This window comes from Gigantopelta aegis, chromosome 9 (genome assembly GCF_016097555.1).
Source record: "Gigantopelta aegis isolate Gae_Host chromosome 9, Gae_host_genome, whole genome shotgun sequence".
NCBI lineage: Eukaryota > Metazoa > Mollusca > Gastropoda > Neomphalida > Peltospiridae > Gigantopelta > Gigantopelta aegis.
This window is the reverse complement of record NC_054707.1, coordinates 56,859,897-56,887,722: the sequence shown is the minus strand read 5'-3', so window position 1 is coordinate 56,887,722 and position 27,826 is coordinate 56,859,897. Positions and strand designations below refer to the sequence as shown.

The window sequence follows — 27,826 nt, the reverse complement described above, 5'->3', positions numbered from 1 at the left end:
TCACTCTTTAGTTTTATTATAAAGAACCACAATACTAACTTAACACAAATTAGTTCTAGGCCCTATTTTACGAAACGATGTTAGCACCAAAATCACCTGAAGTGCACAACTACTGTATGCACTAAGGTGATCTTAGCGCAAAGATTGCTTCGTAAAGTGGGGCCCTGACCAACAAACTGGTCCTTGTAACAGGATCTGCTTCTCACTAATCAAGCATTAATTAACATTCAATACTTTTTCAAATCACATTTTCCTAGGCATTCATACAGCTATTTTAAATGTAAATGAATTATCACAATATACTTTGTTTAGTAACACAAATACATGTAAGTGTTTGTATTAGAAACATAAGCTTTTATGAATGGAAAATTATATATGTGACAAAAGGAAAAAACTGTACTGCAAAGACGCACACGTCTTAGGCTGTACATGTATATCTACAATTTATTTCATATTTGCATCAGATGGCAGGAATGCAATGCTAGGTTACTAAGACGTTCATTAGGTCAGTCAGTCAGTGTATAATGAGAACAAAATATAAATATGGCAGTTTTTTATGGATCCATCAGGTTACAGGAAAATGAAGAATTTTTTTTTTTTTTTTTTTTTTTAAATTAGGTTTTTTTTAACGACACCATTGGAGCACATTGATTAATTAATCATCAGCTACTGAATGTCAAACATTTGGTAATTTTGACTTGCAGTCATCAGTGGAAACCCACTATATTTTTTTCTAATGCAGCAAGGGATCTTTTATATACATTTCCCCACAGACAGGAAAGCACATACCACAGCCTTTGATCAGTTGTGGTGCACTGGTTGGAACAAGAAAAAAAATTCAGTTGAATGGATCCAATGAAGTGGTTCGATCCAGCGATGCAAGTACTTCAGGTGGGAAAAAAACAAAAAAGACCAAGACTTTCAGAGTTTCTTATGCTTTGACTGTAAGGCCATGATCAGATTTATCAGTTTTATTTTATCCACACCAGCCTTCTTAAATGTTGTTTACATACTTCTAATAGCGTTTCAATTTTTTATTTAAATACTAATTAAAGAGCATATTGTGGCATTTGTAAATACATTATCCTCGCCCTCCCTACCGACAGTGAACTGGTCACTAAGGACTTTTGACCATGGAATTTTTAAAAGAAATGAAAACAAAAATTACCTTTAATTATTAAATTAAAAATTATTTAATAATACTGCTGTGAAAAAATACTTGACAAAGCAATAGTCCAAAAAACAAAAACAAACTATGAATCGAAGTTACACCCAATGACAGGACTTTGTCACCATTATTTGGCTTTGTACTCTATCAGTTTTAGATATTTTACCATCATTGCACTTAACAGTATTGTTGAAAGTATATTTTTTTACTATTCAAATACGATCAGTTCCATTGGTAATTATAAAACTAAAATATGATGAAGAAACACTAACCTAATCAGGCCAAATCTTAACACTACGACACTGTAAAACTGTTGTAAGCCAAGTCATATCAATGCATGTCATATCGTACAATAGTTTTACGATACCATAGCACTAAGACAGCTTCGAAAATCTGGGCCCAATCGTAGTAAGTTACAAAGGAGATAACAGAATCAGGAACTTGTTCCCAAAAATATAAATATGATTTCTATATTTTCACCGTAACTAAAATACAGTGAAAATATGACTTTTCACCAAATATCATTTTATGGTTTAGTAGACATATATTTTATAGCTCCGTATGTAATAAAAATAATTACTGAGTAGAAATACTGAAGCATGAATGTTGCAGTCTTGAAACATCATACCATGCTTCTCTGATGGTAATTTTGTTAACTTTAAAATATCACACCATATTTGTTTCTCTCATGGTAATTTTGTTGACTGTAAATTATCACACCATGATTGTTTATCTGATGGTGATTTTGTCGATTGTAAATATCACACCATATCTGTTTCTCTGATGGATTTTACATTGGCACTGCTATCTGCATTATTACTAGCAATGGTGTTATCTGCATTGTTTTCGGCAGTGACTGCATTTGAACAGGAATTATCGATCGAGGATCGTCTGGGAAAACTGTCACTTTTTTTCATTGGACCAGTACCATTATTACTGGGTAGCTTACGACCACAGCAGGTGTCCGTGAAACATTTTAAGTCCGGTCCACATTCAAGAGCACAGTTTTTGCCATTTGCTATCTCATCAATCTGAAAGTTATCAGAGAAAAATAAGTGAGAGATCAAGTTCATGTAAAAGGTGAAGCCAATAAAATGTTATTTACTTAAACTGCAAATTAAACATTACAAGGGAAAATTTATAAAGGAAAAAAAAAAATACTTAAAAATTATAAAGCATCAAGTGACTGTTCAATACGGTAATGGTGACACCACACAATACATTTGCCTCGTACAATGATAGCTGATTGCATAGCAATCAATACAAGTCTTGTCACAACTATTCTCATACAAGGCACTTGTATCGTGTAGCGTCATTTTAAAACGGCTTTTCATCTGGTTAACAAATCCTCATGTGAGTTCCAGTATTTCTAAAGTGGAAATCATCTTTACAAAGCTGAAACTCTATGACGTAACATAACACAGTGATTTTTCAGCATTTAATATTAAATTCTAGCTACTCTGTGCAGCATATTATTTATTCAGAAAAAAGCTGACATCAGATTAAAAATAAATAATGTTAATAAAATAAAAATAAAGACTTTATCACATCCATTAACCGTCAGTTCTTACATAAAAAGATTCATAATTTTAGATTAAAATCAATACAAACCTCTATAAATTCCGGTTGAATCGTTGTCGAATGTATTCCCTCATCGTGGAATAACACCTTGATTTTGTTAGCAAGAATCATGTATTCATGAACATTGAGACAACTAACATGTGCGGAGGCCACAATGCGGTTTCCAGCTAGCTGCCAAACATGGAACTCATGAATCGCTCGAATACCTTCAAGCTGTAAATAAAATTCATATAAATTTCTTAAATGTTTACATACTTCTAATAGGTCTTCAATTCTAAATTTAAATACTAATCAAAGAGCATATCGATCAAAGAAAAATAACATCAAGGAACGTCTTATCTATTGACATCACTTTACACTAATATCTTGTTTTATTGAGCATTGTTTAGAAGCAAAAAAATAAATAAATAAATAAAAATAATAATTAATTTTTAGTGTTATTATTAAATGTTTTAAACTCAATTATAAGAATTGCCTGTAATTTCTTTTACATTCATCTGGGTATGAACAAAAAGAAATTATCCCAATAGTTGTGTGTGAACGGCTCCTCGATTCAGATATTTTGTTTGCTCATACCCCGATGAACGTAAAATATATAACAGACAATCCTTAGGTACTTAGAAGGGAAGTAACTGCTCTACTGTACTCAGTTTCTCTTCATTTTGTACTCGATTAATGCCCTACAACTCAACAAAAAGAATATCACTACAAACCTTTTCCAACTTGCATCGAATTCTTTCTGTTCGTATGTGTGATGGCACTGCTTGAAGGAGTATAAATGCTGATTCTTTAACTGAAATTAAATAATGTCAAAATAAAAATTCATATCATCAAGGCATTATAACAAAACAAAAACGACTTTTAAATAATCATGTTGTAGGTCCACTTTCCACGTACATGATTCTGTGTGCAAGTTTGTCAACATATAAAAATTGTTTATCAATTTTTGTGCATTTATTGATGTATAACAGTCACAAATTGCACAACTTATATAGTTAAAATATCCATAAATCAGTTTGTAATATACTTTCCATTACCTGTTTTACATAATGATGTCTATTTCTGAGGTTTATCGAAGGATAACATTAAGTTTTTAGTGACATAGTCCATTCATAATAGGGTAAATTGTGTTAAGCAGAAAGTTTGTAATTATAGTTAATTATAGAGGGTGTGTGTGGAGGTTTACAGTCGTCAGAAAAAGACAGATCGCCCGTCGGACTAGTAGTTGTATTTTTTAACTCGTCTGTCAGAATGTTTACTCTCATATGGCAAGCGGGCAAGTACTTTCTGCACCCCTGTGTCTAAGAAACTACATATAAGCATAAGATAGTTTTAACTTATTGTTATAATAAATGCATACAAAGTTTTGTTTATAATAATTTGAAATAACACATACATTATAAAGGGTTTTTTAAAAGGCTCAAGAAACTTAGACATTACAAATTAAAAAATAAAAATCCCAAAACCCACCCAACTTGTTTCAAAAGTATTTTTAACTGCATTGATTTTAACAACAATTAATAATTTGTAGCAAATGAAACCCAGTATTAAAAATCAATATTTAGTTTTTAAAAAATGTTTTTAATTTTATACCAGATTTAATAAGTGTCTAACTGTAAAATGAAAAAAAAAACCTCTGCTGAATACTTACAAAGTGGAATCGTAGTACACAATATGATCATCACCAGAATAATGCTGAAAACAGAATTTTAAAACGGTATAAAATCAAGCCGTTTACCAGAATGTAAAATCTACAATGAAATACATACATGTAATAAGACTTGTTTTTCACCCAACCCTAGCTATGCAAGACAGACTCATTCCATGATGTCAACCCATACGGAATAAATCTATCATGCATAGGCTATGTCACTGCATTTAACATAGGCAGTATTAAGTTGTTGGTAATATATGATGTCATATTAATGAGAGTTGGTGATCCGAGGTCAACCAAACAACAGTTCTAGATACATCTTTTGTCATTAAAGCCTCCATTATAAAAGCTATTTTGTTAATTTGTTGGAAACAGATGCTGCAAATATAATAGTGTAATTTATTTATAAGATAGTCAAATAAAGATGTTACTTTTTCTGACATCTTTGTGCATCTAAAATAATAGTTCATTTATCAAATGGATGAGAGAAAAAGATTCCACCATACACGGTCATGTAGGATTATTAGACTCCATGATATGTGGTCATGTGGAAAAGAAAAAGTATACATGAGGTGGTGGAAATTTCGACCTGGTACAAGACTTGCCGAGTCCCAAGGTCGAAATGTTCACCACCGAGGGTGTACTTTTCTATCCCATATTACTGCATACGATGGAGTCTTTTTCTCTCATTCATTCAGTAAATAAACTATTAACACAAACAGAAAAAGATGGCTGAACAAGTAACTTTTTTATTTGACCATTTTATCACAATTAAACTACATTAATTATCATATTTGCCATGTTTGATTCATGTGTTAAATAATTTATTTATTACTACAAATTAACAAAATAGCTTTTATAATGAAGGTTTCTTCATACTTACCTAGTGCTAGCACAACAAATATGCTATTCAACCTGAGTCATACCTACACACTGCAGAATTCTCTCCCTTGCCGGATATGCGCAATGCTATCCTTGCACGGGCTACCTGTAACTTCATTCTCGGTTCAAAGTCCACCCACCGAGGGAAAGCCTCATAGGGGTGGGTGGGAGGTATAGTTTGTTGTGCTAGCACTAGGTAAGTATGAATAATAATGAAAATTAGAAACAAATTTTCTAATAGTCTTATTCAACTTACTGTGCTAGCACAACAAATATGCTATAACGGACGTGCAATGACACCGTTAGAGCACGTGAATTCAACATTAATGGGAGGAGGTAAGAAAATAGAGGACTTACCCGTACCCAAAAAGCTCCTTTGAAGTAATGACATGGAGATAGGACGAACCACGACATACGGTAACAAGGAGTCAAAAAACTTTTGGGAATAAAAAGGGGCTTCCCAAAAGAAAAACTCATCCCCATGAAAAGGAGGAAAAACATCTCCCCAGGGAGAGGAAACGGTAGACAACACTACAAAAAAAAAACCCATCCCTCAGAAAAGAGTGGAGTGTTAAACATGTCCGAAGCGTGAATCGATGGCAGTCGGACGGAAAAGAGGTCGACCCCTTTCCGTTGCCCTGCGCACAGACACGACGTGTTGAGCCGCAATGACTGTCTGGATCCTACGCGTACCGTCAGGACCAACCGCCATATCCCGGAAATAGAAACGGTCAAAAGTGTGCCGTCCTTTCCAAACCCCTGCATTCATGACCTTTATAATATCTAAAGAGTCATGAAAATTCAGGGAAGCAGAAATGGCTCGGATCTCATGTGGTTTAACAGAGAAATTCCGTAACACATGATCACCCGCCATCTCATATGCTAGCTTGATGGTAGCTGCTATCCATCGAGACAAAGCATTTTTTGTGACATCACCCGGCCTAATGGTATAAGAAATAAACAATCTCTTTTTACCCTGCCGCCGGTTTTTCGTACGCTGCAAATAATACTTCAATGCTCTCACCGGGCAAAGAAGTCTATCCGAGTTATCAGATGACAGTGTACGAGATAAACTGTGAATGACAGTAGGTGGAAACTCTTCCCCTGGAGACTGGTTTTTAGCAACAAAGATAGGGTCGGTACGTAAAGTGACAGACCCGTCCGAATTGTAATCAACCAAGTCATGCAAAAAAGCATGTATCTCACTGATCCGACGACAAGCTGCCAGTGAAACCAGAAACAGAGTCTTCCACGTCAAGGCACGAAGACTAGCAAACCTCAACGGCTCATAAGGCGCACCCTTAAGAGCATGCAACACCAGAAAGACATTCCATTTCGGAATAATGGAAGGTCGTTCAACCGTGGATTGTAATGATTTAAGTAAATCATGCAACACCAAGTTGGTAGAAAAGTCACGACATCCACACTGTTTAAGAGTAGTGAAAATCGCAGCTCTGTGACTTTTCACTGTCGTGACTTTAAGTTTCCTTTCTTGGACCAACGCCAGAAAGTACTCCGCTAAATCGTTGACAGTAGGCGATAAGGGATCGAAATCCCGTGCGTTCGCCCAACGAACCCACATACGCCAGTGACTGATAAACTGATACCGACTCGGTAGATTTGCGCTTTGCTGAAGAGACGAGATGCGCAATTCTTGTCGAAAAACCTCTGCGTCGCAAGGAAGCCCTGATAACCTCCACGCGTGAAACCGGAAGACCTCCGGCTTCGGATGCCACACCGTCTGACTCAGTCGCTGGCTGAGTAGATCGGACAACACTGGTAATCGGAACGGGACTGCCACTAACAGTGACAGGAGCTGTGGAAACCAGGGCTGCGCCACCCACAGAGGAGCTATCAACGTCACGTGACAAGGTTCCTGGACCACTTTGGTCAACACCTTGCCGAGTAAGACAGGAGGAGGGAAGGCATAAAAATCCAGTCCCGTCCAATCCATACTTAACGCGTCGTACTCCAACGCCAATGTGTCCGGTACCGGGGACACGAACACCGGCAATTGGTTGTTCAACCGTGTGGCAAACATGTCCACCTGTGGACTGCCCCACACCCGAAGAACCGCTGCGACCACCCCTTTGTTCAACATCCACTCCGTCTGAACAGGGGTATGTCGACTGAGGGCATCTGCTAACACATTCACCGATGAAGGAATGTGTTTCGCCCACAGAGTGGTCCCTAGTTGGTCGCAGAATTCCAAAATCGCAAGAGCTTTGCGACCCAAAGTCTCCGATTTGGTTCCACCCCAACGATTGAGATATGCCACTACCGACGTATTGTCGCATCTCAACAGAATTCGACGGTGTCGAAGAACACACCGGAAATGAAGACAGGCACGATGCACTGCCTCCATCTCCAAACAGTTGATATGAAGCTTCCTCTCGGAGAGATTCCATACCCCTGAAATGTGTTGATCCAACAGATGCGCCCCGTACCCGTGCAGCGACGCATCCGTGAACAGGATCAGATCCGGAGCAGGGGGGTGCAACGGAACCGATAGGGACATGCACTTGTCCGACAGGCACTCCTGTATCGGATGAGTGAACCATGGGCCCAGAGGCACTATCGTGTCCCAATTGTGACCGTCCCACCGTGGGGACAAATGCCACTGGAGTGGTCGTTTGAATCGTCTGAACCGCACGATCAATGAGGCCAGAGATTCGAGGTGGCCCAACACCACGTGGAGAGATCGTACCGTAGTACTTTGCTCCCCCATCAAACGTCGCGCCGACGTTTGGAAATTGTGGATACGCGCATCGGTGGGACGAACCGACGCTACCACAAGATCGAAGACCACTCCGAGATATGTGAAAATCTGAGCCGGCGTTAACTCCGATTTCACCCAATTGGGAATAAAACCCAATTGGAGGATCGTGTCCAAAACCAACCCCCGACATTGGTCTGACACTCCTGTTGCGACGAAGCTGGGATCAACCAATCGTCCAGATAGGTATGCATTCGAACCCCTAACAAATGAACATGACCTACCACCGCTTTTACCACACGTGTAAAAGCATGGGGACTCGTCGCCAAACCGAACGGGAGCACACGAAACTCGTACGCTTTCCCGTCGAACAGGAAGCGCAGAAACTTCCAAAACGCCTTGTGCACCGGGACATGGAGGTATGCGTCTTTCAGATCGATCGACACAGCCCACTCCCCAATTTGAAGCAGGTTCCGGACCGAATGAACCGTTTCCATTTTCATGGAAGGAACATCGACGTAGACGTTCAGTGGCTTCAAATTTAGGATTGGTCTCCATTCCCCATTTTTCTTCCGGGCGAAGAAAAGATGAGAATAAAATCCCGGAGTGTCCAGACTGACTCTCTGGATGGCCCCTTTGTCGAGAAACTCGGCAATCATACTCTCCACTAAAACGCGCCGATCCGCGGACGGTAACGGCGGCATTCTCGGAGTGGAAGTAAGAGGGGGGCTCGAAGAAAAGGGTATTTTGTAACCGTGTCGAACGACCGACAGAACCCAGGGGTCGAGACCAGGCAGCTTGCACCAATTTCGAAGGAAATGGCGGAGCCTGCCCCCCACGGGTATGGTTGCTAACGGTACCTCCGAAAGCAACTGCCGATCGTTCACATACCCTCACCCCAACCGCTTACCACCCGTAGGCGCAACGCCTTTGGTGGACTGAGAACGGAACGCAGTACGACGTTTGCGTCCTCGCTTAGCGGAAGACGGGTTGTTACCTGGTTGCCTCCTAGTGTCAGGAACCCTAGGGATCTGAGCCGACTGTAAAAAAGCAGCCTTTTTTACAGGAGGAGGCTTGAACCCCGAAAACGTGGACCGACGTTTACCAGAGGTTGAGGGTCGAGTGTTCGGGACTGGTCGCGACAAATCCTTGTCTAGGACAATATTAAAATCGGGACCGAAAAGTAAATTTTCCCGTACCGAACGTGTACGAAAAAACGTCTTCGCAACGTTTGACGCACTCAAACCCGCCAGGTAATGGTCACGCCGTAACAAAAGACTGTTCGCAAACAATCGGCCAGATAACTGAGCGATATGCTTAGAGGCTTTTGACGCAGCCTCCAAACAGCCTTTCGCCATCGCGGGAAGGCTCTCGACAGCCTTATCCAAGCCAAATAGGAACGTACCTAAATGGTTATTAACCTGGAACATCGACTTAGCCAGCCGTTCGAACGATTCCAGATCCGCGATTGGCAATGACACATGCGGCGATGGGGAACAAGCGGCTCGGACACTAGCGGGAACGACCGCCGGATGTTCGAGAAAATCCGCCCCCAACGTCTCATAGGAGTCGGCACGAAAAATGCGCGCTCCCGTTAGGATTTTCCCCGTAGGCAGTGCCGTTGGGTACTCATCAACACCCACTCCCAGGATACGATCACTGCCAGTGATCAACACATCAATGTCACAAAGTGAACTGTGCGCCTCCTGTGCAAGTGGTAAACCCGACTCCTCACGAGGAGTGACCAAATTCAAAGAACGGTTCCCGAAGGAGACACCCTTGAATGTAGGCTGGGCCTCAACCTGAGGTATAGCGTCCCCGCATACCTGTCGGACCTGGTCCCTGACAAAAGCCAGAACCGCCGGATAATCGCACTCCTCCTCTACCTCCGAACCGAAGTGAGAGAGAGCTGGGTCAGCGACAGAATCCGGTCCAACCGACGCTTCCTCTGAAGCCAGGTCACTGTCCACTGGATCCCGAAGATCGATATGGACTCCTCCCCCTAATCGAGACGCCCCTGGGGCAGCGTCTCCCGAGACGGAAACAATAGGAACCGAACGACAATCCCTAACTGCATCGTCAAACTGCTGTCGAGACGCAGTTTCTGCTGGTTTTGGCGGAAAACCAGGGGGGGGGGGGGGGGAAATGGGAGCCGCACCCGACGGTCCCGTCTGCGAAAGCAATGATCCCAACTGAGGCGAAGCGTTCAAAAATTCCACAAAACTCCGAAACAACGTTTCCTGAAAGCCTAACGGTCGTTCCTGCGCCAAGTGCGGAACGGTCGGAGTTTGCGGCCACAGAGTACCCCCAGCCGAGGGGTATCTGCGCGAACCTCGTCCTCTATCGAGTAAAGTCGAAGAGGTAGGGACCAAAGACGGTGCAAACTGTGAGGAGATGTCCGTTGCTACCGAAGTCACCGGACCCTTGGGGTAAACATATGCAAACGGAGGACCCAAACGGGATGAGTCCTCCACCCAACGGTAAACATCGGTCGGGATGCCATCAGAGACGGATCCCGGCATCGGAACAACTGGCTCAGTTCGAAGCAAACTGGCAGAACTCTCCTCGGGCCTTGAGAATGATGAGGTGCCGAAGCGACTGTCAGCAATCGAAGGCAAAGTCGGGGCCACCTGCTCTGCGGACGAAGCAGTGGACCTATGCACAACGGAGTGCATGTGCTCGGTAACCGATGAAGTCGTCAAAACCGGTGCCGCGACGACTCCACCCTGCCCCCCTTCTGTTTGTAAAGGTAACCGTAACGACGATGGCGACGCCCGCGACGAAGCCAAACAAACAGAAGAAGGCGCCGTCACTAACGAAGACGGCTCACGTACCACGGTCACAATAGGAGCCCGGGGGGGCGCTCCCGAAGTATCTGTAACTGTACTCGTAACACGGACCGAAGAAGAAACACCCTTGTGTTTCCCCCCTTTCCGGACACTTTTCGAAGTGTCTACAGACTTATGGGACCTACCCACTAAGTCCGACTTGCCGACTACTGCCGAAGCAGACGACAAGATTTTGCTGGTACCCGAAACCTGAGTCTGCGAACCGAACCGAACCCACTGGTCAGGAGACCACGTGGCGCAGATCTCACACTGACGGTCTTGAGAACAAGACCGACAGTCCGGACACAACACGTGTGTGTCTTTACGTCGTAAAGGAAATGGACAACCATCTCGCGCACAAACTTTCCGTGCGCTAGCTGTCAACGAACTCGCGTCGGACATGGTAAATTCAACACAGAATTCCCAACTACCAACCGTATGTCAAGTTCAACCAAAAAAACAAACACAAAATTACAAGTAAAGAAAACTTTTTGCCAAAGCTTAACAGGTGCAGAATTGAGAATGAAGTTACAGGTAGCCCGTGCAAGGATAGCATTGCGCATATCCGGCAAGGGAGAGAATTCTGCAGTGTGTAGGTATGACTCAGGTTGAATAGCATATTTGTTGTGCTAGCACAGTAAGTTGAATAAGACTAATGCTGAATGGTGCTTACGTTTTTGCATTCATATATCCATGAACCAAAACAATTAAATAATACAACTTACTGGACTTTTTATAATAAAGTAAATTAATCGAAAATACTTCAGCACAGTACTCCATATGCACTGATGAAAAAAATCATCGCGAATAAATGACACTCAGTGGGTCAAAGAAATGTAGACATTACAGGAAAGTTCCCATAATTTTTTTTATAAAGCATTGTTTTCTTTAAGTTTCATTCACATTCCTGAGATTTAATATGAATAACACAAATTGGGCAATTCCTTCCAATATAACAAAATCTGTGGTCAAAATGCATTTACCAAATGACATCATTCAAATAATATGAAGCAATGTTTGTATTCTACTCCATATTATGTCAATGACATTTACACAAACAATACAAAAATAAGAGATATGTTTCGTTAAATTATACACAAATATACTCAACAACGAAAGTTTAGCAAATACCTTTTATGACGTCTAAATTTGCCATGGTTGAATAAACTTAAAAGAAAACCAGGTCCACCTGTTGTGTTAAGGCAAAGGTTGATGAATTTATATTGTTTGTAAATGGTGAACATTTGAGATGTGAATACTAATTAATAAAAATAGGTTAATTTATAAATGTTATGCCATTTCTTTTAACATTAGCTAAACTTTCGTTGTTGAGTATATTTTATTACAAGATTTCATCACAATTATTTGTTGGTTCATGCAAGTATGAAGTGTGCACATAATTTTGTTTAGATCATACTTCCATGAACCAAAACATAATTGCGGTCAATTCATACTTCCATGAAACAAAATATAATTGCAGTCAATTCTTAAATAAACATTTTATGTTAAAACAAATATTATGTTATATATATGGGCTGCCAAAAGTAATAAACTGCCTACATCTGATACTTTGTTTTTTTCTATTTGGTGTACCTCAATATACAAGATTAAAAATATTGTGCCCCGGAAATTGGATGGGATATACATGACATGAGTGTTAGTAGTGGTGTTTATTGTCTTCAGTTGTTTGTTAGATTTTAGAAATATAACCACATATACTAATGAATGATATACTCAGTCATCTTATAGCGCTACGATATAAACCACTGTAGGCTATGACATCACTGTGACAAATGTCATAGCCCTGTCGGTTTTTTATGATACCTTACTTAATATTTTTATGTTCCTAACATTTCATAATTTATAGTATATTCACAAAGTTCAACCGTAATGGATTTACCTCATAGCAGGATCCACATAAAATCGCCAATCATCTTCTACAAACCAGATTACAAGGGCACTTATGATCACAATTACTGACCCCAGTGCATCTCCAAGAACATGTAAAAATACGCCTTTCATGTTTAGATGGCCACTTGATGCTGAAATATATAATCATCATAAAGAACTTCCATATTATAGACCAGCAAGTGTAAATAATTGGGAGAAGCTTTTAAAAAAAAAAAAAAAAAAAAATTCAATTTAGGCTTAAACTAGTGTAATACTGATCTGTAGATATTTGTCAAACATGTTAAAACCTTTATATAATTTAACCAAAATTTATTAATGTTAGTTTTAATTTGTTGGCATGGGATCTCACACACCACAGTGCATACATGGTACATGCTCTTGAGACAGACAAAATGGGTTTTAAACTAAATCAATCTGATGTTAGCTGCACAAGTATATGTACCTTTGTGTGAGCCAGATGAGGCTATGTATTGGCATGCTTTGACAGTCACAAAGTTAATATTAGTGGTCATTTTGTCCGACACTAGGTATAGTCGCTAGAATGTGATTGCGTTTACTATAAATAGACCCGAATCAGTCTACAAGTGTCGAACTCCGCAGAAAATATGTAATCGGCCGACTTATTTCCATTGGCTGGGAACAGCAGTGAGACAGATTTTCATGACACGCATCTACTGGGTCTTTTTTAAACATATTTTGTTTTCATCAGTGTCATTAAATTGCATCAGTATATAATATAATATTCTAAAAAACTCCTCATAAAAGTTCTGTGACTTGCTGAAAACACTGCATATCATGACGTCAGTAAATTGTAAATATGTTGGTGGCGTGTTAACGTAGGTAGCATTTTGTAAAGAAAGTTGACAGTGGTCATGAAGAAAATAGCTGGACACGTTAAACAATTGAGGAAAAGCTGGTTAAAACATTACCATCAAGCACATATTATGACGTACATCTAGGTCAGGGATTTCCCACTGCACATAATTTTCCAAAACATTGATCATTTTAGCAAACACACGTTTGTTTGGATTTTCTGACGAGCGATTACAGCATTTGCACGAACGATCTGTCATTTATGTTGATATTGGTTTTGTAAAACCGGCAGATGAACGACAAAATTGTACATGCCAAATTTTATGCCCTGCACGTATATGTATATATGCATATCGATCTATCCAAACATACATGTACAAATACACATATACTAAACAGTCTGTGATTTTAAGGAGTCCAGGAGCCCGAAGCTTGCACAAGTCATATAAAACTCGTTAGCTTGGCTGCATAGCTCATAAAAGTTATTTGTACAAATTACATTGATTCTTCGAAATGACACAGTCGACATATATCTCAAAACCAGTCTTGAATAGCAATCTTTTTCATGGTTTCATGCAAAACATTTAGTGTATTTTCTGGTCATATGTATGGCTTGCTGGGTTGGTGGCGGGCTCTCAAGATTTGCGAACAAAGAGTCCTTACGACACTTAAATTTTTTAAACCAAAATCGCACACTGCTAAACCATACACTTAGGAAACAACTTTCAGTCAAAAAGGAAACATCTGCGGGCATCAAATAGACAATAACACCTGCAAATTGAAAAACTTGATATGGTCAAGTCCATTGTAAACTGAATCATTTTTCTACAGTACTAACTGTATATTTGGTATTTCTTGAAAAAAATAATTGGCTACCATCTAACTGTAGACCCTTGAACCGTCTACTTTGTTTGTTCCAATTGCTAATGACGTCACTTTCTAATGACATTATTAGCTTTCCGGGTGTTATTTTCATTTGATTCCGGAAAAAGAATGTAATTAATCAATCACAATACAGAACACACTTGCCATTAGTTTAAAATTTTTAATAATAAATAGAGAATACATGTAACTGGTTACTGTCTTAAGATATCGGCTTTATCCTGCGAAGGTTAGAATGGCGAATACAGCGAGGCTCTGCCGAGCTGCATTCGTCATTCGACCTGAGCAGGATAAAGCCGATATCTTAAGACAGTAACCAGTTATTTATGTCATCCTGCAATTCTACAGGAATAGTCGGAAAATCATTATTTATTCCATTTTTGTGTAAGCAAATTAAGTATCATCAACCTAGCAAGGCTTTTGCCGTATGACGTCATACAAGATACATGATGTCATTCTTTGTAAGACGCTAGTTACATTCTGTCACATTCAAAAAGCGTTTCTAAACTCCAATTCATAAACATATATATAAGTTTTGTATTGTTGTCACAAGACTTAAATTTATTTTCATTTACTGTACTAAAACAAATGATTTAAAGAGTATGTTTATTGAAAATCTAGTCTGAAATACTTGAGTTGAGTCAGACTTATGTCATGTGACCTATATTTTTGGTCAGTGACCAAACATATAGACGTTTATCTAGTCATTATATCATGCCAATGAATACAGTGATTGTGGGATAAAATCATATATTCAGTAGGGATATTTTGTCCTCCTCTGCAACCACACTACATCCTTTTTAAGTACTTCTTTATAAAACCCAGGGTTCTCACGGACCCGGAGTCCCGGGTCCCTGATGCAGCGATGAAGGATGGGACGCACCATATTACATACACGTGCGTCCCTGTGGAAGCAGTATATTTTTATTTTTATTTAACTTCAATACGATTTTTTTTTAAACATCTGAATTTACTGTAAAGTAAATCGGCAACATTAATAAAAATTCTTGGAAATTAGTGTTAATTGGTACAATCGGTTGTATATAAGTGAGAAACAATATGTATTCCTCATCAATGCACCCACTTCGTGGAAATGAACTCAATCACGTGACCCAGATTTACAACATTAACCAGTACAACAAAACATGACTAATAAAAAGTAAAACTTGTTGTTGCTAGTAATCAAACATTTAATATAAAAAATGCAACTTGTCTTAAACAGTATTTCATTTTATTTAATCACGTTTTCTAGCTTTACGACAAGCAGCTGGCAGTACACTACTGAATAGTAGACTGGCCACGTGGACATGCAAACAGCGCTTATCTTTCGCAATTTTTTTTCGCCAAGCCAAAAATTCTTTCACAATATTTTATTTTTCGCAATTGGCAAAATGTTAATAATAGTCACCAATTATGTTTTGTTATATCGATCTGGTTGAAGATACTTGTTGCTATAATTACAAACAAAAGTTTAATACAACACATTTTAGTGTGTGGATTGAATTAGTAACCTTGATAGAATGATGAAATTGTATTTTAGCTTTTTTTTTTTTTTTAAGATGTTGGTAAGGTGGTAGTGAAAATATTTTGGATGTGGGGCATTCTATATATAATATATAAATACATATGTATTTGAGTTCTTTTGTGTCATTATTAGTTGAATATATATGAGTTACCTAGTATTTGTTTTATATTGATCATACATTTTAATTAAAAAAAATATTCATGTTCATGTACTTTTTATTACGACATGGGCTAAAACCATTTAAATGTCAATGTTTCTGTGTTGTCAGTTGTTATACAATTCACTTGATATTTTATTGGATATATCAATTCATCTTCAAATGTGGACTCTCCTACATTCCTAATGGACTCTCAAAATATAAGGTCGTGAGTCAATGGACTCTCAATATTTTTGGATGAACGAGAACCTTGGTGACCAATGTTTTGTAATTACAAATTTATAAAATATGGATTTTTTCATATTCAACTCTTCCAATATAATAATAAATATTTCTAATTGCATCTATGTTCAATTTGGCCTTTCTATTTTCATCATGTATATATATAGTATTTTATATTAATAATAATTAATCAGTTTAGATATTTTTTCCCTACATGATGCAAATGAAAACTGTTTATATGGGTTTTTTTTATGGAAGTAAAAAAGCATTAAAAAGAAAAAAGTTGAGTAAATAAATAACAGATCTGCGATAACTATAAGAAAAAAACTAATGAATATTACTTTTGTAAATACCATATGATCGGGATTATGCGGATATATTTTTTTTTTAAATACACACGAAACATTACCATGCAAACCAAGTTAGGATTTTTGGGAGGGGTTTTGACAGGATTTTGGCCTGAAAAATAAAACTTAGCAGAAACCACATATAAGCATTGTGGGTGTGAGATACCGGCCAATATTGAAAACAAAGTATTAACTTGTTAAATGTACCTAATTTGGGGGATTCTATCTCTATAGAAATATCATCGTCATGGGCTGTGTCAATGGTTAAAATGTTATCGGCCTGTCTGACATCACCGACATGGTCCATAACAAGAGACACTTGCTCATCTTTTCCCTTGATTTCGTCAGCTCCATTGTGGACAGCATCATGACTGTGTTTCTTGCCCCCATGGGAATGGTCATTTCCTGCACCATGAGAATGACCTGCAAATGTTCAACAAAAAATTAAAATAAAATAATAAAAAATATTAATGAACACATGAACAAAGGCCCACTTATATCAGTTTTGTAAACTGTTACAAATGACATCTCAGGATGAGGCAACTATATCCATGTAGATGTAGGTTGATGAAGAAAATATTCTAGAGGGGTGCCGAAACGGGGGGGAAAATTCTTGCATGTTGTATAGAGAATTCGGAAGAAAATCACTATTGTTATTCAATATGGAACCAGAGGCGTTGGAACTGGGGCATCAGGAGCGGGAGTCACCACACCAATATTTCAGCAATTTTGTTTGTTGGTTTTTATTTTTAGGCTGTTACTTGTAGGTTTTTTTAAGTCTTAATTTACCTTAAAACAAATCAAATTCCTACTATCGCTAACTGGGGAAGTTTAGTGGACATCGCATTTGCTAGCTGCAAATGCAAGTATAATACAAGTTTGCAATTTATAAGGAATCGTGACTGACAACTTTTGGAAAATTCTAGGTGTGCTAGGTGTCACGTGAACAATACATGCTGGTACATATTTTATATAACTTTACACCATATTAATGTTTTGTGCATATCTTGTTTTTTGTATTTCATTATATTACATGTAATTATATATATAATATATAATTATAAAAATAAAATTATAAATTATAAAACAATGTCGAAACTTGTAAACAATAGTTTTGGTTCACTGCCACTGGCCTATATATCCAGGTTGATCCGACCTTGTTTGAATATGTAATTTTTGCACATGGCACGCTAGTTAGGTTACAGAGAAACACGTGTAATCGAGTGAGTACTAAAGTACTAACCAAAATTATACCCAAGTGATTTTTCAATCTTATATATTAGTTATGAAAATCCCTGGAATAAAAACCATAAAAATGTGTCAGTATTATCATGACCTGTTATGGTATTCAAACAACCGGTAGAAAAAATGACAATAAACGACCTGTTACAGATAGAAATATGAGATGTATTTACAATTTTACTGCAAAACATATGTAATTTGGAACAGACTATAATACACTGGACATGTTCAACACAGGTTCTATCATTTACAGAATCAAAATACATAACTACTGTGAATTTTGACAGCTGCATTTAGGAAAACTGGTCGCGTCTCGACTGTAGTCGAGAATGGGTTTTTACATTAGTTTTGCACATCTCAACTACATGTAGTTGAGTGCATAGTGAACACGGTTCTTGGCCAAAAACAAACACAGAGCATTAAGCAGGTCAGTGTTTGTACAAACTGTTCAAAATGTCCAGTCTGAACTGAATGAAGAAACTATGTAAACTTAGTTCTAGCTGCAGAATGCTGCTTATACATTACTTGTTACTTTAAGAACAAGGAATTTTTCTAAAATAAAATAAAACTGAACCAACAATAGAAACACTACAAACCATGGCTATGTCCATGATCATGGAATAGGACCAAGCCGATTAGATTGACCAGCAGACCAGCGGCTCCCACGATCAGCAACAGTTTGGGATTATCAATTTTCTCAAGTTCAACCAGCCTCTTCAGAGATTCCACCAAAATGGAAAAGCAAAGAGCCAATAGGAACACGGCATTCACCAAGGCACCTAGCACCTCTGCTCGTATCCATCCAAATGTGTTGCGTTTGCTTGGCCATTTTGCTATCTGCACAAAAAAAAAAAAATTAATAATAATAATAAATAGTCTTTATCATTCATGTTTTTTAATATGTAAAATATCAACATCGTCTATGGTAATCAGTATTTGTCTCGGCAGAGCCTCGGCAAATACTGATTAACTAGACATGGTTGATATTTTATATATATTAAAAAACATGAGTAGTGAATTCTTATTTATCCTATAACATTTCTAAAATAACATTTTAATTTTATATTTAGTAAATAAGTTTTCAAGTCATCTCATCAGTAATATGACGTCATCCCGATTGGTACAAATGTTACACTCAAGGAGGTATACAAGTCAAGTTGGCTGTAAACAAATGACTCATCGACAGCAAAACATTATTAACCAAGTATGTATGATCCTATATTGGGCTATAACTTCCCTGTAATATCCATGTAAATATCAAATGGCGTGGATATTATGGATAACTTATAGGATAATTTTTCTTTATCATACATATTATTCTGCTATTTTGCATGTTTTCACAGTAACGATCGCTTCCGATACTGTGTCGGTAAAATCACGGAACAGACAGTTTGTTTCCCATGTTTATTATATGAGTACAACTATTAAACAAAAATAATATAAACGGTTTCCGATGGGTTCCTATGATCACAAGGCATGGAACTGAAAAAGTGTTTCCCATGATGTCTGAAATCCTAGTCTGTTTTCATTGGTGGAAAATTATAATAGATGGGTGACACCTGTCAATATACTCACATAAAAACAACAACTAAACCACAACATTATCCCTAAAATTATATACTTTTTCTTAATATTCCATCCATGTGTGTATGTGTGTATAAATGGTCATATCATGGAATGTTTATGAATTTAATAAAAAATGATATCCAGATAAAACAAGTGTACATAGCATTTTATTTATTACCCACCTTCAAATAATGTAAAATCTTGCAATTACTTCCAACATAACTCAACGGCATGGGAATGCACAGACTAAGACCTGGGACGATGATGTTAAATTGCAATTGATACGACTGTGCGGACATACATACATTTACCAGGTGGGTATTATAATAAAATAGCCAATACAATATTTCAATAATTCCTAACAAAATACATACGGAAAATACTTATTCTACAACAGTAGATACATGCTTTTTTTTGGGAGGGGGGGGGGGTATTTTTTTTTATCCAACTCCGCCCTTTCCTTTCTCTCCTTTGAATTCCATCTATTTCTTGCCAATCTGGCATCTTTCTATTTGAAATCTTTCAACTTTGTTTGCCAACTTTCCCATGGACATGAAAGCAGGTCCCTGAATTTCAAGGAAATGATCAGTTCTAGTATCGTGTAACATAATCCTCTATTACCATATTTACAAAAACAAAACCAGTTTCCGGAGGTTTTGATTTATCACAAAGCTAGGAACCAAATAAGCGTTTCCCATAACATTTTAAATCCATGCAGGTCTGTGAAAGCACACATTGGGCGCCGATTTAGAGGGATGAAAAAGAACATTGAAGACTGGGTTAATATCTGTACAAAGTTTGACTAATGAACAATTAATTGTAACTGATCAGAAAACCACCACATCCTTGTTCTACAGTGGTCACTCACCCTGACACAGGAAAATCCAACAATCAGTGCTACAACATCCGACAGCATGTGAAATGAATCGGCAATCAGTGCCACAGAGTTGGTAATATATCCTACTATAATCTCGACCAGAAAGAAACTGGCTGTCAGTCCCAGCATTGTGATAAGACGACATGTTTTCGTCAAAGCCATTGTGGTTCAATGTGTATTACAATCTGGAAAAAAAAAAAAAAACAAGTATAAAAATATATACAAAGTTACAAAGATCACATTCATGTATGTAAATTATTCAGGGCCGTACCCTTTGGGGGGCAGCAGTTGTCCCCCTAAGAATCTCACTTTTTCCCCTTTTAACTCAAGAAAATAGCATACACATCTCAGGGTTTAATTTGTATAGTGTTTCATTGTTTATAAAAAGTAGTAGTGCCCCCCCCCCCCCCCCCAGGATTTTGATCAGGGTATGGCCGTTATTTATTTTCATAATATATTTATGACAATGGATTAACAACATTTTAGAATGTAAGTTAAAATGTATGCGGTATATTTGCTTTTGTTTAATCACATGTTGTCGAGAATCAAGTACTTCATTCTCGACATGTGATTAAACAAAAGCATATATACAACATACATTTCAATCAATTGTTTTATTCAATTACTGTAAATGATAAAATTATTTTAAATATTAGCAAACAAATAAGTGACATATTAGAGACAGAACTTTAGTGAGGTCATCATATCAGAAGAAAAAAAAACATATATAAGCTTAAGTGTATAAACAAATGAAATAATGTTTTTGCCAAATCTTGACATTATGCAGCTCACAGAAATCTTGAATTTATTAGAAAATCGCAGTAAAGTGCATGCTAACTATTATTGTTTGCTATCCTTTTGGTTTAATCAATGGCATATAACCATTGTTGTGTCTTCAATTAACTAGAATCAGAAATAGCCCAATGGACCCACCGACAGGGACTGATCCTAGACTGACCGTGCATCAAGCGAGCACTTTTACCACTGAGTTAAGTCTTGCCCTTGAAGTACCAGACAACTGCAAAGACTGGTAATATAAGTTACCAAATACACACCTTTCAAACAGAAATCACACGTGACGACAACTGAAAGAATGGACCAATTAACTAAGTAAAGTCATGTCGGTTTCTGAACTATATCACTGTTGTACGTTATATCAATGGAGAGTCATTTAGTTTTGTAGCCACTATGCAAGTCTGTTTCATTATTCCACAAAAATTAACATACCGGTATTCTTGTTTCAAGGGATTTTTTTACATGCACTTTCACACATCCAGGAAAGCACATACCATGCCCTTTGACCAGTTGTGGTACACTGGTTGGAACAAGAAAAAAAAAAATCAGTTAAATGGAACCAAGGTGGTTCGATCCTGCGACACAAGCACCTCAAGTGAGCACACAATCGACTGAGCTAAATCCCGCTCCCTCAATGGGATGAAGAAAAATGGCTGCACTTGTTATACATATACATATACTGTTTTATTAATTAAAACATACTATTAATATACTTGTTGATATTAAGCAATTGAGTAAATATTGTTGAATATATGCATATCAGTCCAAAACCCTTGCCTGATTATCCCTTTAAGCAAGAGATGATTGTGTGTAATGCACTTTGCAAAGGGAAATGTTTATTTAGGAGCACAGAATCCTCTGGTCCAAATGCCTGCATATATGTACATAATATATACTGTAAATTGTTATATGCCTCAAAGTACCAGGCAATAATATATGTGTGTGGTACCTGTAAGGTAGCCTCAGCTACAGCTACATGTAGCATAAATGTTTGACATATACATGCATGTACCTGATATATATTTTTCATGTATATAACATCCTTTTTCATTTGTTTGGGTCATAATTCTCCCCCACCCTCAGACATTTTATATGATTCAGAGTTTCCCTTTGGTGACAGCTTTTGTCACTCATCTCTGCTATGTGTCAGTAGACTGACTGACAGATTTGGATACAGCTACATCATGTGGGTCAAATGCATGCACATGTGTACATACATGTACATTACAGGCTTTCTGGCAAAAAATAATTTAAGAGTACCAGTACGGTACGCAATAAAAACAAAACAGATCAAGTTTGAAATGCTTTCAAATAAGTCACTGCATTTCATGCCCTTTGGCAAATTTTAAACAGCAATTATCTTATTAAAAAAGTAAATACAGCTATTAATTTCCAAGATTTTTACTGTACATGATTTACCCTCAGTACCCTTTGGCAGGAACCCTGCATCAGGGCTCAAAATAGTGAATGCGTAAAGCGAAAATCTGTTTACAACTTTCTTAGAGGCTTTAATCCTAAAAGTAAAACCTCCTCTCATCCCATTTTCAGCAGGCTGTTTTCTTAGCAAGACAGATATATTTCTGCCTACTAAATGTATTTTACTTCCTATTTTAAGTCTAGCCTAGAACACCAGGGGTCAAATTTTAATTCCGTGGGGGGCACAGCAAATGTTACCTTCAGTTTAATAATAGAAATAATGACACCAAGGCAGGGTTCGAACTTAACAATTGTCACCATTAAGATATAAACTGCCATAGGTAGAGAGCATCAGCTACGGCACCTTTGTGTCGTCGGTAAAGCACCTCAACAACGGAAAAAAAAATACACCTGGTGTACATTATCTGCTAATATTTAACATAAATTTGCACATTTGAAATATGTCTACATACAGCAAAATAACCTTTCAGTCATGTTGATTTATGTAAATGTCACTTTTTTTTAAATTGCCACAGGCAGGCTAAAAACTGCCAATTGGTGGGTCGTTTCACCTATAGCAATTCTTTTAAAAATTGCCATAGAACACAAATTCTTAAGTTTGAGTCATGCCAAGGCAAATGTTTCCTTCAAAAGAAAGGCATGAAGGCAATTTACAACTTCCAAATTATATCAGCTATTGAATCCGGCCGATTCATCATGCTGTATTTATTTGCATATTTGCCTCCATTGGTGATAATAAATGAAATATTAAAAAAACCCACCCCACTAATTCTTGTGTTTATGGTGTTTAAATTTGAAAAATCCAAAGTGGCCGACTTCCTGAATGAAAACTGCTAACTTCTGTAAATGTTTACAACGAACTACTGCTATAACGAACTGCTAATCCTGGTCCCATGCAGTTTGTTATAAGAGTACTTACATAATATATATATATATATTAAAGAGATTACTACATTTGTGTCTGTTACTATATAGTCCGTCCCACAGCAAATGCCTTTTTTCATACTATGGAATTTACAAGTTATTTATGTCTGAGCTGATTGATTCGTAAATTGCACACAAAAATAGGTGTTTTTTATTTCCAAAACACTTTTAATTTTCTTCTTACGTCAAATCAAACAGGTTATTTACAACAACAAAAATTTATAGAATGATGGGACAGAATATAGTGTCACTGTTAGATGCATTTTATCTCATCCAACTCACCTTTGCTCATTAAATATGATTTAAAACAAATCTTTGTAAGATTATAAAAGGTATTCAACAGTCACTTATAATGTACCCCGGTATCAGGTCATTTCAGCCCCGGTGCATGTTCAGCCCCAGACGTTTCGGCCCCATATACAATATTTGAAGCATTATTGTTTGTAATTGCTAAATAATGTATGTAATTATGTAGTTGGCATATTTAATTACCTTTTAAAAACATGATTACTCTTAACATGCTAAATGGCCTCTTAATTCATTATCACACAATGGCTAAATTAATTGGGTTAAGTTATGTTTAATGTCAGTAATGTTAAGATAAATATGTTATGGAAAATAAAATAATAATTGGGATATATGCATGTTAATACCTACCAAAGAAACATTTTTGTTTATTTCTAATGTAATAATTAAAATGGCCTGCCAATATGAATTGTTTGCTTACAAAGATCTGTAATGTACATCTGTAAACTCTTTTTACACTTAAACACATGCAAGCGCACACACACACACCTTTGTCAGAAATCAATTGATAATTAATAGCACAAAGCATTGCACACAAAGTAATTAACAATATCTAAAATAAATAATGAAACAAACATTGATTAAATATGAAACAACTATGGTTATGGACCAAAAATTGACAGGGGCCAAAACGTCCAAGACCGAAATGGCTTGAAAGCTGTACCCCTACTACTATCTTAGTTCTACCACAGAAAGAATTCCATATTCCCCAAACACTTTAAGATATTACATTAACAATATTACGGCATACTATGGTCATATATATATGTGATATTCACACTGTAAACATTTATCACATGTGCTTAGATTTTTTTAGTTTTTTTCCCTGATTTACAGTATGCATATCAATTTAGAAATGCATACATGTATTATGTACCAATGTGATTGGTTTGATGGAATAAAGTTTAATTGAACTGAACAGGTGAATTGGACAAGACTGTTCTACTAAGGTTATAGGGGTTTGCTTGATTAGAACGTAAGCTCACTATGTAAGAACTGGGACTATGCAGGTGTGTAACAAATGGGAGACAACCAATAACACAGGTACACAGTGATCAGGTTACACCTCCCACTCTGTGTATCATTTCAGTGTGTAGGTTAATGCATATATATCCAATACTGTATAGCAACTTGTGTGTAGTTTTTATGCAGAGTTTGACAAATCCGTAAGCCCGACGTCCATGGCTAGTGGTTTTTAATTTCGAGCTAGTGAGAAACGCAAAAGATGCATGCATTGTTTACGGTTTCTGTCGCAGAAAATAAGTCTAATGACATGTGTGTTTTGATTGGTTTTTATTACCGTTTTTGTTCATCAATTACCGGTAACAACGGATTACACATCGCCGTTATATTCTTTTGACATCAGTCTGACACGAGATGATGCCCTGTATTTGAGCACTTCTACCTAAACTAATCTGTTTACTTATTAAATTGACACCTATGCTCCAGCGGCGGATCAGAGTAATTTAACATAACACTGAATTCAATGCTTAAAACTAAAACTATAAAAAGTTGCTACAAAATCCACCCAGTTAACTTCACTCGGAGACCGGCCTCAGTGGCGCAGTGGTTAAGCCATCGGACTACAGGCTGGTAGGTACAGGGTTCGCAGCCTGGTACCGGCTCCAACCTAGAGCGAGTTCTTAAGCTTAAACTTAAGGGCTCAATGGGTAATTGTAAGGCCACTACACCCCTTCTCTCTCACTAACTACTAACAAACTAACAACTTGGTCAACTAATCCACTGTCCTGGACAGGCAGCCCAGATAGCTGAGGTGTGTGCCCAGGACAGCATGTTTGAACCGTAATTGGATGTAAGCACGAAAATAAGTTGAAATCAATACAAAAAAACCTTCACTCGGAACCATGGCAGACACACCTTGTGTGGTTTGTCGCCGACCAGTAACAAGACGACATGCAAATAGTTGACTGATGGTGACATAAATAAGAAGCATGTACATACAAAATACACATTTAAGAGAAATATCAAAGTATATCTGCATATCCATACATCTCCATACAAGTTTACCGTTATTTTTTTACATACGAGTTCGTATTCCAATACGAGTTTTCAGTTCATACGAATTAGTTTGCATCTAGGAGTTCACTGCATCCCCAATAAAATGACACCAAAGTTGTAGACATCCATTTTTAATTTCATTACCATTATTTATGGACGAAGTAGGGCGATCTCGCCTGGCGAGATCGCCGTAAATTCCATATCTGCTAGGCGAAATCGCTGTACTATATATATCTAACTAAAGAGGAATTTTATTATTTAAAATGTTTATATTACTATCATTTACTGCATGAAATGATACGAACAATGTGTGATGTGTCCTTTTTTTCTGTCTTTGCCTGTTAAAGTGTTAGCTAGTGTTTGTATTCTGCCGATCGAAATCGCTGTATATCGCCGTAAGGCCCCTGCTGGTTAAAGCTGGTCGAAATCGCCGTAGTTTTGTCCGGACTTAGGCTACTTTGGGGTGTATATACATATAGTGTATGTAAATTGAAGGGACTGTCGCTATTTCTGCTTAATAAATGTTCTAAACAATTAAGCTTGACGTAGGGAACTATGATGTAGGCCTATGTGATATGTCTATTAATAATAAAGTAAGTGTACAATGAAATGGTACACAAAACGTCGGCGATCTCGCCCAACCTTGCTGATATGGAGTAAACTGAACAAAAGCAATGACAGAAAAAACAAAAGCTTGGGAATAAAGAACAGTATCAAACCCAAAACATTAATTAAATATTATTATAATAACCAATTTATTGTAATAAACAGTGACATTCCCATCTGCTTATATGTATATAGAGTACGGAGATTTCGCCCAGCAGTATATGGAATTTACGGCTATTTCACCCGGCTAGATCACCCGGGCGAGATCGACCGGTGGCGAAATCACCGGACTCCTTATGGACAGTAAAGTTTGGGACAAGTTGTGCGAACACTGGGGCGAGTTGGTTTTGGGGAGAGTTGACCAGCATTCAGATTTGGCACTTGTGACTTAGGCCTACCCACTCACACACCGCTTGTTTGTTTATTTTTAAGCAGTCCGATTATAATTATTTAGTGTTTTTAGTTTTTTAATTTAGAAACATGATGGTCATCGTTTTAGTCTATTCACCACATCTCTACAGTAACAGTGTAGCATGTAGGCCTAAGTTACACACGTTTTACAACCGTCCCTGACGCTGTAGGCTATACATAATACAATACATCCAATATGATATCCTATTTGAAACTCGGCACTTACCTTCTAGGCTGAAAAAAAGACGTCTAATCTATTTTCCTGAATAACGTAAAATGACCATCTGAAAACTGGATTAACGAAAAAAATATAAAGTCGTTTTCTTTTGCACACAACACAAGATTATTCACGCGACACCAAAATGTCTACAAAAGTCACCATAACAAAACTGTCTCAGTGTCTGCACCCGGCACACCAAAAAATTAAGGTCTGTGTGCAAAGTTGAATTAAAAACATCAATATCCGGAATGTTCATTATGCTGTGATTTGTGATGAATCCCCGATCATAATTAGTTAATACACGCACAAAAACATTTACCAGAAAAACGTTAAACAGAATTATCAAAAGGAAGTTTGGAAACAGGTCTCTCCGAACGATTGGCCTAGTAGTAGTAGTAATAGTACCAAACGTCAATTGTCAGGGGAACTAACTCCAATTGTAGGTCTCCCACCTATTAATTTAACACGTTTGCACCCGCACTGTGCCTGTCGGTGTGTTTTATTTCTCCTTTATGCGTGACTGCGTGGGTCGTTTTGCTCTCATTCTTGTTCTTGTTTATTTTGCTGTGATAGACGGTGTGAACTAGTATACTTGTTTAGGCTAATAGCCCTCCAACCACAGTTGGACATAAATCAAGGCGCGTGTGCAGTGATTTATGGGGGGGGGGGGGGGGGGGGGGGTCAACACTAAGACGGCGCCGGGCGAATCCCGACACCGCGTGCACAACAGGTGCGAA

At 37.6% G+C, this 27,826-nt stretch overlaps 1 protein-coding gene across 2 annotated transcripts; it reads right to left on the bottom strand.

Annotated features, from left to right (window-relative positions):
* Positions 1–788: 788 nt before the first annotated feature.
* On the bottom strand, positions 789–27,603 carry LOC121381218 (zinc transporter 1-like). Of its 2 annotated transcripts, none has more exons than XM_041510423.1 (9): positions 27,409–27,603; positions 20,363–20,556; positions 18,525–18,765; positions 16,894–17,109; positions 12,730–12,871; positions 4,401–4,444; positions 3,463–3,542; positions 2,780–2,962; positions 789–2,199 (listed from the first exon to the last, which is right to left on the bottom strand). In XM_041510423.1, the coding sequence occupies exons 2-9, from the start codon at positions 20,531–20,533 to the stop codon at positions 1,930–1,932; spliced, it is 1,347 nt and encodes a 448-aa protein (XP_041366357.1). In that variant the 5' UTR covers positions 20,534–20,556; positions 27,409–27,603; the 3' UTR covers positions 789–1,929. The 2 variants fall into 2 exon arrangements, with proteins under 2 accessions (XP_041366357.1, XP_041366356.1); XM_041510422.1 differs by having other exon boundaries at positions 27,096–27,601.
* Between the last annotated feature and the right edge of the window lie 223 nt (positions 27,604–27,826).

What these genes read in the sequence shown, in the direction of transcription:
- LOC121381218 (XM_041510423.1), bottom strand. Translation starts at nt 20,533, where the DNA reads ATGGCTTTGACGAAAACATGTCGTCTTATCACAATGCTGGGACTGACA. An exon ending in TGATCATGGACATAGCCATG is followed by an intron (nt 17,110 to 18,524) that starts GTTTGTAGTGTT and finishes GAACATTTGCAG; the next exon opens with GTCATTCTCATGGTGCAGGA. An exon ending in GTGTACTACGATTCCACTTT is followed by an intron (nt 3,543 to 4,400) that starts GTAAGTATTCAG and finishes ATTTAATTTCAG; the next exon opens with TTAAAGAATCAGCATTTATA.